We start from the raw sequence: 13273 nt of genomic DNA, 5'->3' as shown, positions 1-13273 counted from the left end.
TTCATCAGCCCCTACAGCAGCTCCCTTCATCACCACAGTCACTGCAATCAGTGTGTGCGTGTGTGGGGGGGGGGGGGGGTCAGGGAGAGTAGCCCTGCATAGGGTATATATGTGGTGTGTTTGTGCAATAACACTGTACAAATCTGAGTATGAATGTGATGTTTGTGTGTCAGTATGTGTTTGCATGTAAATCTATAGTTGTGTTTGGGTGTGTTCATGTGTGTGTGTCCAGCAGGTGTAAATAGGATGTGTTTATAAAAGCTGCTGGCAGTATAATCAGTGGGACTGTTTGCAGCGGATGCAGGAGGGCGTAGCAGCGTGCTGGACTGCACTCATCTCAAAGAGCATCGTGTCCAGACAGAGCGGCGCGTTAGCTTTACTTACAGTGGCTGCTCTGTGTGGGTCGCTCACCCATCTCACCTCTCTGCCCCGACAGTCCTGTTCCAACACTGAGTGGAGGTAAACCAGTGAGAGCGACCTTTAGGATGCTGATGTCGGATGGCTGCTCTGTTTAACATGTTTCCGGATTTAATATATCAGCCTATCTTCCATTATCTACTCTGCCGTTCCCTGCAGACATCCATGGACGCTGTGGGATGAATCTCAGTGAATTTGGGGATCTCCTGAGGCTTGTTCTCAGTTTTTTATGAGGGAAGCTGCCTATAATGCTGAATATCTACATCAAATTGTGCTTCGGGGGAAAAAAAAGTACCTCAAATTGAATGCAGCCATCAACAGATCAACATTTTTCCCAAGTACTTTACTGTAGGGTTAGGGTTAGTACTGCTGTCTGGCCTACTGCCACCTCTTTCATATGTTCTGCCCTTGAATTTAATCAAATGAAACAAAATCAGGCTGTCTCACAAATCACCACCTGCTCTCTCTAACAGTGTTGTGACAGCTGTGGAGACAAACAGCTGTAGAGAAAAACAGTAATTTTCACATCAGAAATAAAATTGGACAGTAAATCAAGTGCTGCAGAGCAATAGAGCTGTATATCCATGTAATAACAGTATATTTCCTTGAGTTTTGAGTCTCAGAACACGAGGAAAACTCGAAAAGCAACCTTTCAGAGTGCTTCGTTTCACTCCACCACACAGGGCAGCTGCAGTTGATTTGCACATAATAACATTAAAGGCATGTAAATTATATCTCATTAAAGATTTAAAGAGTAAATCACGGCTTCCTAAAGGTTTTAACTTACGAACCATCACATTAATGATTTTATGTATTCTTAATAATATGAACTAGTTACTCCCCAACTTATAATTCTGCTGTAACCTCACAGAAGCACTGGTTAGAGTTTTACTCTTGTTGAGACCAGCACTTAAATCTGCGGAGTGTTACTTGCATTCACTTAAAAGGCACATTGAGTGAGCTGCTGTGGGCGTTTTGAAAACATAACTTCGACCCAACGCAGCTGCAAATTGAGAGTCTGGTCTTTCATGGTGCAGATTTGTGAGTGTGTAACACTGTCCTCTGCCAGCACCATTTGATAAGCTGTCTTCGCGTTTGTGTGCGGCCTACTGTATTTTATGGATAAACTTTCACTGTCCAAAACTGGACAATCAAACCCCCTCCCAAACCACTCACATCCAGATCCATCAACAAATACAGACGCAGAGCTTTGTTTTTTACACACCTGATTCCTTCTAATAAATGTGTCTCATATAAGACCTTGTTTTTCAGCAGTTTTTATTAATTTGAAGAAAATAGTACAACTGAATGGACATACAATGAAACAATCATAGGTGTGTAATGAAACACCACTTGTGAATGTAAATGTGGTTTGAATATTACTATAATACAGAGAAACACTCAAAACTTCAGTTTTATCTTTAGAGAAATGAAAAAGAGATTCAGACATTGTACTTTATAAAGGATATGCAAACAAAGACTCAACAGTAAATTTCACAGTGTGGGAAAGACAGAAATAGTCAACAGTGGAAGTAAACTACAGTTAGTGAGGACGCATTCATGGACCAATGACGGACATGTGACAGTAGAGTAACACTTAATCCAGAAATCTGTGGTTGTACTGACATGTTAAGACATCTCTTCCTGTTTCACTGCAGTGCTCTGGGGGGCACTGCTGGAAAAAGACAATGTGAGCTGAATAAATAAAGGACTGAGGCGTGGTGGAACAGAAGTAACTTGTTTGGAATCTCGATCAGAATAACTTCCTGGAGCATGGAATTAGAGCCACTTGCATTAAAGCAAGTTTTAAACCAAAACTGATTTTGGGTGGAGAGAAGGGGGTGTCATGCAGCAAAAGGACCCAAACCTGAGGCTCTAAGACTGAGTCGTAATGTGTCTGCAGGCTGTTGTTGTGGTCGGGACGCTATAAACTATATGGCGAATAGGGTGTTGCAGGAATGAGCCCTGAGGTAAGTGTGCATTTTTGCAACTCTGGTTCCTTCGTCCTTTAGTCATATGGCTGCAATAAGATCTGTGGTTAACACAAGTTCAAAACATTTTCACGTTTTATTCCACATTATAAAATGAAGACCAACCTACTCACCAGGCTTTACTTTATGGTTTTATTTGGTACTTAGTGTTGCTAACTCTGTAAGACGACCGGCTACATCAAACTACATTTAAGACATGATGATAGTGTACATCATTTCCTGTCCAACATTTGCTTTTTATGTACATCAGTTGTATTTGTTTTGTGGTTTTGCTCTTTATTTATCACGATTAGCCTGCTGAACAAAGTGTGTAGGTATCCTAGAGCTTTGTTTGTCACAGAACTTATATTCTGCAGAAATCCGATTAAAGATAATGAAAGTAGCAATTTCAATCCAGAAATCCAGGGTGATGCTAATTTCAGGTCCTTTTTTCAGGTCCGGGCCATTTTGATTAGTTAATTTAAGGCAAGTCTGATGTTAACTGTAACCATTTAATGCATATTATATAGTGACAGTTAGTGACGTGTGCTCATACGGTTACAGTTTGGTTCTTTCCTGCTTCAACATAACAATGCCCCCTGATACAAAAGAAGTTCTTAAGTAATGGATTTTCCAGTGTTCTTGTTGGAAACTTGGTGGGCCTGCCGGAGCACTGACCTCAGCTCCATTCAGCACCTTTGGGACAAGCTGGAATACCAAATGTGAGCCAGTAAACTAGTGGGCTAATCACCCAACAACAGTCGCTGACGTCAATAATGCTTTTGTAGCTGAGGTGAAAAAATCCCTGCAACCAAGGTCCAAAGTCCTGGATTGAGCCCTCCAAAGAGAGTGGAGGCTGTTATAGCAGCATATTAATGGCCTCTGCCTTTGGAATGAAATGTTTAGCAATTACATATGGATATCACTTTGCCCCGTCCACATACTTCTGGCCATATAGTGTTGATATATCGTAGAAGAAGAATTGCAAAAACAGTTGTTGAATAGTATTAAAGGTCAATACTGAGACATGAGTTAAAGTCATAGAAGTTGAGGTTGATTAATCCAAAAATAGCTCAGAAATGAACAACGCGACTAAAACTGCTAACTTGCATCCAGGCTACAGCTGATGCTTTCTCATGAGCAGAGCTTCCAACCTGTGTGCTGTTAGAATGTTTTGTGGTGTGTTGTGCCGAGTCACAACATTTAACGATAACAATAGACACCGAACTCTAGGTACAGAGGAGGAAAGCCAAAGCTACGCACCCCCGGTTCAGGAGGGCCACAGTTAGCCCGGGCTTTTGTGATAGGATAACGCACACTCCCATCAGCCAACCAGCCGGCGTCACAGCGGTCCAGCCCTGTCAGCCTCCAAGCAGCGTACAGCTGGCCTACTTTAGCAATTCCACTTCCATCACTGGCACAAGCCTGGACTGCCTCAGTGAAGTTGAGCTTGGTCTGGTGCTTTAAGAAGTACACGGTGCCTATTGCAGGAGAGACTGAATGAACACACTGTCCTGTATTGATCTAGCAGGTGAAAAAGTTCACGCATAATGATACACTCACCCTTGACAGAGGCAGAGAAGCAGAAAGCATCGTAGCTATGGAGTAGGCGATGCCGTTGCCCGTAGCTACGCAGACCAGGAGCTAAATCCACGCCTCCACAGCCCTCACGTGGCACTGTGATTGGATACTGCACTGTGCCGTCAGCCAGCCAGCCAGCATTGCACCAGTCAAGCCCCTCCTCCCAGGCTGAGAAGAGCTGTTCAAATGTAGCTAGAGTGGCGTCCTGATCCTGGCATGCTTGTTGGGCTCCAAAGAAGTTAAAATGGTAACGTCCTTTCTTGGAGTAGTAAGGGAACACCACGCCTGTACAAGAACAAGTGTTTCAATACAGTTTTTGTGGTCATTCAGTCCAAAATAGAGCAACCCAGACAGTAGGTAGGAGTCATGGTGTGTTAAATGCAATATTAACCAGCAAGAGAAAATTATTATTATCATTATTGTTGTTGTAAAATCATTTGGTGTTGAGTCCTATCAGGAAACGGTTGTTGATGCTGAGAATGCGCTTGCATGGGATTAAAAACTCAATATAAATGCTTAGAAAATACATTTAACTTGGATGTTCTCAGGCTCAGACAAAGCATATTGGATAGTACTGCTTAAAAGGAAAACAGTTTTTGAATCACTAATAAACCAAATCTTCTGCCTCAGGTGGATTTACCAAACTACAGTTTTCTAATGTCGATCTGCTTGAAGGTACCTTGGAGAGTTTCCAACCAGTGTTGCTAAAAAGCAGGTTGGTGCTCATGGAGGCACATTCATGTGGCCCTGGAAAGGCACACTGGTGGCAAGTAAGCATGGATGCAAACAATGTAGGTTTCAAAATGTTTTATGTTGTTATAATATTTATAATAGGGAATTTGTTCGGCCTTAAAGATCAACGCAGTCTGTTTTGGTCAGTACGCAATGAAAAAAAAAAAAAAGCTCTAAAGGACACCTGCGCTGTGTTTATTCCAGTTTCATCAGATAGAAGAGATCTTGAGTCAGCCAACAATGAAAAAAGATGCAAGCTACTGAAAATATATGTCAACAGCATCTCTAACTCCTGCTTCACACTGACTTACAGTCTGTTTGATGACAAACTGCACAGAAGCAGGCAGGTGGGTTGAGTGTCCTTGACTCCCAAACAGCCCGCTCCAAAACCCTTCTCTCAAAAACGCACACTTATTTCTCACCTCGCATCTCCAGCTCCACAGTGACGCTCTCGTCTTCCAGGCCGTCAATCACCTCACAGCGATATCTTCCTGTGTCATTGAGCTGCAGTTCATTAATCACCAGAGACATGTCCCCTGGTACTGAGCGTCTCAGGCGCACACGGCCCCGGAAGCTGCCGTAGCTGCGGTGACGTTGGCCCATGGAGACCATCACCTCAGTTTCTCTGGTGAAGGCATTAGGGGAAGCAGGTTCAGCTATGGGGTTAGCAGGCAACCAGGACCACTTGACCCGGGTCCTGCGAGGTGTGCTGAGCTCAGGCTCATAGTGGTAGTGACAGGGGAGCGTGACACTGCTCCCCCTGACAGCTGACACCGATGGCTGCGGGGACTCCACGTGGAGACGAATCCCATCAAAGTAGACTAGAAATGGCACAAACCAGAGGGGCGTGTCATAGGGAGACTAAGACTACCAAGCATTGGACGTAAACATAGACATGGAGGCTGGGGCTTAAAGTGAAGCCTATGCAGGAGGTCAGGAAATAGCACGTTATATTTTGGTGCTGCCTCCAGTTAAAGGGACCTTTCAGTATCTCAGCAAGTAATGACTGACGGAAAAAAGTCAGCATTTATCTGGTAAAGATCTATGACTTTGCTTGGCCTGTCGAAGCATCCCATGACATTACTGCATTTAACTGTTTCATGTCAACAGGAAAGAGGAGAAGACAACCACAGTAAGTTTTGAATGCCACTACTCATTGTACTTTTTTATGACAGGTTTTATTCAAAATAAACACGTTAAGCCTCTAATTAGAGACTCTGTGTGTGCAGTGTGCAGTGATTGGCCTTTGTTTTTGAGCTCTGCGGTTGTTGACATCTCAGATAGTACTCACGTGATGCTGCCTGAATAGAAACCCTTCTCTGTTATGGACTAAAAGTTTTCACTGTTTTTCTCCATCATGTCACTGGGTCTGTCTCACCCTTGGCACAATTCCTTCGCTCAGAGCTGTGGGAGAACTCTTTCCACTAATAGCACCCTAAGACCTGGAACTCACAAGTTGATGTTTGAGTCAGATGAGTTATGTCAATTTTTATGTCTCAATCAGTCCTGACATATCAGACCAACCACAGAAATGCCTGTTAATTCATGAACTACTCCTTTATATGTTAACAACTTGAAGTTAACCATCTGTACAAAATGGGAAAGTTATTAAAGCTCAGTTATTGACATCAATGACCTTTTGGTTTATGGTATCTAAACACACACACACACACACACACATCAGTCACAGGTAGTGTTGACTGCATGTGTGGGACTTCGAGCCAGCTGTGTTATCATGTGTGCCGTGCACACACACACACACACACACACACAGAGACCTACTCTCTCCGTTGCCGTTGCCGTTGCTGATGTCCTGGTAGTGAAAGCCGTTGCTGTAGCTGTAGCCCGGGAAGCTGCCGGGGAAGCTGCCGGCCAGCTGCAGGGACAGCCATGCAGCCAGGAGGGGGCGCAGCAGACTGAGCATCATGATGTCCTCCGCAAAACAACACAGCCCCCCACTTTATCCCCCTCCTCTGAAAACTGTCATAAATACCAGACAGACACTGTGAAATCAGTTCACCTCAATCAGCGCCATCCCAAAAGCGTTCAGAGCAAAACTAAAGTTTGTATCACTCACCTCCCGATCAGTCCGCAGTTCTTCCAACACCTCCAGGCTCAGTGAACACACAGAGCTTCGGCTGGGAAATTAAAAATGCCACTTTCCTAAAAGTAAATCTGGAAAACAGCTGAATACTTATTACCTACTTTTGATAAAAACCAGTCCATGAAATGTGATCGGGCTGAAGAATGGATTGTAAAACCTTTTCTCACGTCTCAGTGACTGGAGGATTTATTTATCAGCGTCCTGGTCCTCTGAAGCAGTCCTTCCTTTGTCGGCCCGCCGGGTGTCTTCCACGAGACCAGGCATCCCCTTTGAAGTCGGCGTGACGTCACGTGACGTCATCGAGCATTGGGCTGTGAGTTCACCGTGGACCAATGAATGATCACCGCGAGGACAGGTGAAGGTCAGGAGCCACAAACTGGGTGTCACTGAGACACACACACAGCTGAGAGAGAAAGCCAATAAAGGTCTCCATGTCAGCAGTAAAAATTCAGTAAATTCAGGAGTATTAAATTCTCTGATGGCTCCCGTCCCTTTCTGCTCCTCCTGGTTTGTTCCTCCTCTTCCCCCCCCAGCCTGGTTCTGCTCGAGGTTTCTGCCTCTTAAAGGAGGGTTTTCCTGCTCATCGGGGATCTGTAGGGTCTCTGAATCATTCCAGTTTGGTCTCCACCTGCTCCATATGTAAAGTGCCCTGATGTAACTTTGTTATGATTTGGCGCTATACAAAAGAATCTGATTTGATTTGACTTTACGCTCTCTCCGATCTTCTTCCTTGTGTTTTGTTTCAGTGTTTTCGGTTGTGGTTTCTTTGTTGTCATTTACTTCGCTGAGTTGTTACTTCGTAATGAATCAGCCCACGACATCTCCAACATGAAAAGAAAATGTGAAGATGACAAAGATCCATACGACACAGATGCAACCTGTTACTTGCATCCATTCATCTTCTACTGCTTTTTCTGTTTCACTGGGCTTCTGCAGCCAATCCCAGCTCACATTGGGCAAAGGGCGGGGTACACCCTGGACAGGTCGCCAGTCCATCACAGGGCCAACACACAGAGTCACCAGTTAACCTAGACATGCATGTCTTTGGACGGTGGGAGGAAACCCACACAGCTACGGGGAGAACATGCAAACTCAGCACAGAAAGGATCCAGGCCGGGAGCCAAACCGGCAACCTTCTTACTGTGGGGTGACCGTGCTAACCACTACGCCACCATGCTGCCTCTGTTACTTGCATGTCTCTTAAAAATTCAACCTAGTTGACCCTTTTTGACATCGTCTCACTGCACCAGACATCTGGTCAACATGAAACCGGCATGTGTAGATGAACAACACCTATGTCTGTATATTTCATCGTATCCAAAAAGCAAATACACGCCTTAAACATCTTCTAGGTCAAGATGAGATTTTCTTTCACCAGCACTCACACTGTGACCAGGCCTGAGCCAACATTTTAACAATGCAGGTGTATTTCATAGCCTTTCCTCTAAATCAAGCATGAGCTCCCTCAGTTTTGAAATATAAGTGGGGCATATCGGGGCAAATCCTGAAAATATACACTTTCCTGAATGTGTATATCGTGTTTTCAATCAGCAGCATTGTCACAGTCTGCCAGCTTCTGTGCTCCTGGTGTGCTGTGACTGACAGAGCATATTTCACAGCCGCCTTTATCGTGGCCTCAAGTTATACTGAAAATATTGCACCACTGACTTATATTTCCTTTGTTAGCTAAAAAAAAATAGCAGCTGTGGTGGAAAACAAGAGCAATTCCACTTCTCCACTGGGGCCCCTAAAAATGTACTGTTCGTGTGCCAACCCCCTGAAAGAGAGTGATGCCTGGTTCTTACGGTACAGATGGAAGCTGCCCTTCTGACACTGGCACATGGTGAACCCTGTTGTTCCAGGAGATATTACTGTTTGACACGACAATGCCATCCCTTGAAGAGACACAAAGCATGGAGTCCTCCACTTCAAGAGGGTTGAACCTTTTGGAATCACACACGCGAAGCTTCCCCCTGCGGCCTGCCCCTCTGCAGCCTCTGATGTTTTTCTAGTGATTTGACTGACATCCGGTCAAATTCACAGAAACCCAAGACCATCACTGTTTCAGCAGAGTGGGGGGGGGTCACATAGTTGCAGGTTTGGTGCATGTTGAGGAAATAGCTGCCCTCAGCCCCTGAATCAGAAAAAGAGTGTTCAGAGTTTTATGTATACATTTTATTGTCAAAAAAGGAACGATGAATGCTGGTACAGGGTATTTATTTATTTTTTACCACTTTTTAAAACCGATCTAATTTCCATAAATGGCATGATAGCATGGCCACAGTGGCACTGTCTTGATGGCATGTTCACTAAATCAGGGGCTGCATCCTTGGGAGGGTGCATGTGAGGAAGGATTTGTTCTTTCATATGTAGTCAACAAATGAACCTGTACTAGCCTGCAGTAAAACAGAAACAATCACGCTTGAGTTGTGGCTATTGGTACAACTGTTACAACCAAGAGTTTGGACATCAGCTTCTTTAAGTCTGCTAGGCAACACAATGGCAAGAGTGGACACAGCTGGTGAAGCAAAATCAAAATCTGCACTACAACAGACGTTGGTTAAGCTTTTGTGGCATGCATTGGCTGAAAAAGACCGGAGGTTTGTCTAAAGTGGCCAACAGTCTATTAGCTGAGCAGGTTGACACGTCAACTTTGGCTACTTAGCAGTTCACCTGATCTCACAGGTAAGGTCAAGTTCAAGGTAATCTTTATTATCCTTGAGGGACAATTCAGTGCAGAGCCAGCTGTAAAGAAATGCATAAAAGAAAAGGATTTCCCCGTGTCTTTTTCACAAAACAACACTCACAGGGACGAATTTCGATCTGTTGGTTCTGCATCTGGACACGACGAAGCCTACGGTAACTGTGACCTGATGGGAGCAGCTTATTCTGACAGGACCACATTTTGACAGAAAAACACAGAAATCTAGACATTTCTGCAAATTTGTTAAAGAACAAAAACTGAAGTATTCAGACCGTGACACTGCTGTGACACTCGTATATTTAAGCTGTCCATCCCTCAGATGGTTCTACACCTTCACTGGAGTCCAGCTGTGTTTCATTCAATGGACTGGACTTGACTAGGAAAGGCACACGCCTGTCTATAGAAGACCTTACAGCTCACAGTGCATGTCAGAGTAAATGAGAATCATGAGGTCGAAGGAACTGCTGAAGAGTTCAGAGACAGAATTGTGGCGAGACACAGATCTGAAAGAATTTCTGCTGCACTTCAGGTTCCTGAGAGCACAGCGGCCTCCATAATCCTTAAATGGAAGACGTTTGGGACGAGCAGAACTCTTCCTAGAGCAGGCTGTGAGCAATCAGGGGAGAAGAGCCTTGGTGAGAGAGGTAAAGAAGAACCCAAAGTTCACTGTGGCTGAGCTGCAGAGATGCAGAGATGCAGTGGAGAGATTGGAGAAAGTTCTACCATCACCTCCACCAGTTGGGGCTTTATGGTAGAGTGGCCCGATAGAAGTCTCTTCTCATTGCAAGACACATGAAAGCCTGCATAGTTTAGCAAAAAACACAACTCCCAGACTATGTGAAATAAGATTCTCTGGTCTGATGAGAGCAAGATTGAACTTTTTGGCCTTAATTCTAAACAGTATGTGTGGAGAAAACCAGGCACCACTCATCACCTGCCCAATCCAATCCTAACAGTGAAGCACAGTGATGGCAGCATGCTGCGGGGTGTTCTTCAGCTGCAGGGACAGGACGACTGGCTGCAGCTGAAGGAAAGATGAATGTGGCCAAGTAAAAAGAGTTCCTGGACGAAAACCGTTCCGCGTGCTCAGGACCTCAGACTGGGCCGAAGCACACAGGTGAAGTAACGAGGGAGTGGCTTCGGAACAACTCTGTGGCTGCTGAGCATCTCTGGAGAGACCTGAAACCAACATTCACCATCCAACCTGACTGAACTGAAGAGGATCTGCAAGGAGGAATGGCAGGGGATCCCCAAATCCAGGTGTCATGTCCCAAGAAGACTCGTGACTGTGTTAGCTTCTGCCCACCACAGAGCAAAGGGTCTGAATACTCAAGGTATTATAAAACTGTGATATTTCAGTTTTTGTTCTTTAAAAAAATTCACAAAAATGTCTAAATTTGTCTGTTTTTTTTGTCAATATGGGGGCCTGTGTGCACATTAAAGAAAAAAAAGAATTACAGTAGCAGTCAAAAGTTTGGACAGTTTTTCCAGTGAAACTGCTACGAGCCCCTGATCATGCCGCCAGCCGCTGAGGATCTGTGCAGAATCTCTTCTGGAGAACAGTGCACAGACTGGCCACCATAGTCTGCTCTGCAGATTCCCACTCTGTCCATGCTCCTTGCAGCTTGCTCTCTGTTTTTCCTGCTGGAGAAGATGGTGCCTCTCTTTGCCTGCGGCTTTGTGAATCTGAACTCCGGGGACATAGCCCAGACCCGCACAGCCTCTGGCCACATTCCCCACTCCTTCTGCCTCAGATGACACTTTGCTACCCTGAGCGCCTCACTTGCTCTCCACTTCCTCCCTGTCCTGACCTCGATTCCCACTGCTGACACTTTCTGCTCCCTCAAATCTATAGAGGAGGACCTCCCTGGTCCGTGTGAAGAGTCCTCTAAATGGGAGGAAAATGCTGCTCGTCCTGATCAGTGCCATGCAGCTGAGGCTCTGGGGAAGACCAAACCACGAGCATGCACACATGCAGAAACAAGCATCAGGCAAACATTGACATTGAGTAACAGGATGAATATATTACTTATTAATTATTAATCCGTACATATCATTCTGAATTTGGATCATACAATACACATACTTATCATATTTTTCATAAGAAAACAAAGAGGATGCTATATCCCTTAACAGGGATTTTAAAGGGTAGACAATTCAGACGGTCATGTGATGAATTATTCACAGTATTTAACACGTTTTTTGCATTTATCACAAAATAAATAAATTGAGCCGTGTCTGGTTACGGTTGTGGTCAAAGATTTGCATATTCACTCATGAATATCATTGAACACCACAAGTCAGAGCTTATTATTTCAGTCCAATCTTTACTCTCAGTCCTTTCCTTTTTTCTCCACCACCCCCACCACTTCCCGTAGCTGTCTTTTTCACCACTGAAAATATTTATGTTGGGTTCTCTCCTCCTTGACTCAGATTCCTTTCTTAAACTGTACCCCAAAAAAACTAAGAGCATCGAGAGGCTAACAACAATATTGTGACATTTATGCTAACATGGTGAGCTTGATATTCACCATTTTAGATCAGAATGCTAAAATTCACACTAAACAGTGGTGCTCTTCAGGGGAACATGGATGTCTGCATCAAATGTTGTAGAAATCCATCTGGTGGATACTGAGATCATTTCAAATGAAAAGTGACTCTGATTGGCTTGAGCATCAATACTCACCAAAAGCGGGGGGGGGGGGTCATTATTAGAAGAGGAATGTCTGCAAAAAACCCTGGATGTCAGAGATGTTTCAGGCTAAGTCCACCACAGAACCACACCACAAGGACGGCTGATGAGCTGCTTTAGTTGTGTTTCACAATTTAGATCCAGGCTCATTTTGCTCTGTAATGTTCAAAATTTTTCATAAGGTCTTACAAGACAGAACGCAATCCAGCACAAAGCTGACAAATAACAAATAACCAACCTTCAATTTCTGAATCTCAGTGGAGCAATGAAACTGTTTTGTTTCTAAATGGAACTAAGTTCATAAAACGGTAAGAAGCTGTACTGTATAATTTTTTTGAAGAAGAAAAGATCCAGAAACCCTGAAACCTTCCTTCAGAGTGTGTGTATCCTGCAGCCCCCACTGTGACAGACGTTTCCCCTCCCCATGTGTCACTAGCCATTATCTCCCAGTGTGTTTGAAGAGACCAGATCGGTGCTTTTCCCAAAGCTTCAGATGAAAGCTTTTGGCCTGGGGCCCCAAATACCAGCAGACCCTGTGAACTGCCTGGTGACCGTGGTGGTGGTGTTGGTGGTGGGGTGTCATTTCTGCACAGCAGCAAAATTCAGAGACCAGGAAGGTGAGCAGAGCTGGAACCTAGAGTCCAGAAAAAAGACCACATGAAAGAGCGAGTGTGTGCGTGTGTTTCTTTGAGAGACGAGCCAGGCAATTGATCTTGTCAGTCTGTGCCTGTCAACACGTTGTCATTAGCAGAGGCTCTTCACAGAAAGGTATGGTTAGTCACAAAAGATGTGTGTTTGTGTGTGTGTGTGGTTTCAGTGTGACTGATTATAGATGAAGGCTTCAATAAAAGGCCAACAGGAGAGTGAACTGCAGGGCTCAGGGTGACACTTTCCAACTTGATTAAAAGATGCAGGATCAAATGGGCTGTAATGACAAATGAACATCTTTTTGTAGGTCGAGTTAAATTAAACCTACAAAATTCCAAATAATTATGAGCATTACCACGTAGAGGCCACTCATCACATAGCAAAGCAACAGCTTCAAACATATATTTGAAAAGACATAAATAGGC

At 44.4% G+C, this 13273-nt stretch overlaps 1 protein-coding gene across 1 annotated transcript; it reads right to left on the bottom strand.

The window, feature by feature from the left end:
• Positions 1-2526: 2526 nt before the first annotated feature.
• Positions 2527-7049, bottom strand: hapln3 (hyaluronan and proteoglycan link protein 3). Its single transcript, XM_029522709.1, has 5 exons — positions 6778-7049; positions 6483-6680; positions 5123-5521; positions 3951-4253; positions 2527-3868 (listed from the first exon to the last, which is right to left on the bottom strand). The coding sequence occupies exons 2-5, from the start codon at positions 6625-6627 to the stop codon at positions 3591-3593; spliced, it is 1125 nt and encodes a 374-aa protein (XP_029378569.1). The 5' UTR covers positions 6628-6680; positions 6778-7049; the 3' UTR covers positions 2527-3590.
• Between the last annotated feature and the right edge of the window lie 6224 nt (positions 7050-13273).

The sequence above is a fragment of the Echeneis naucrates genome, chromosome 16 (assembly GCF_900963305.1).
Source record: "Echeneis naucrates chromosome 16, fEcheNa1.1, whole genome shotgun sequence".
NCBI classification, from domain to species: domain Eukaryota; kingdom Metazoa; phylum Chordata; class Actinopteri; order Carangiformes; family Echeneidae; genus Echeneis; species Echeneis naucrates.
This window is presented reverse-complemented; position numbering and strand designations above follow the sequence as displayed.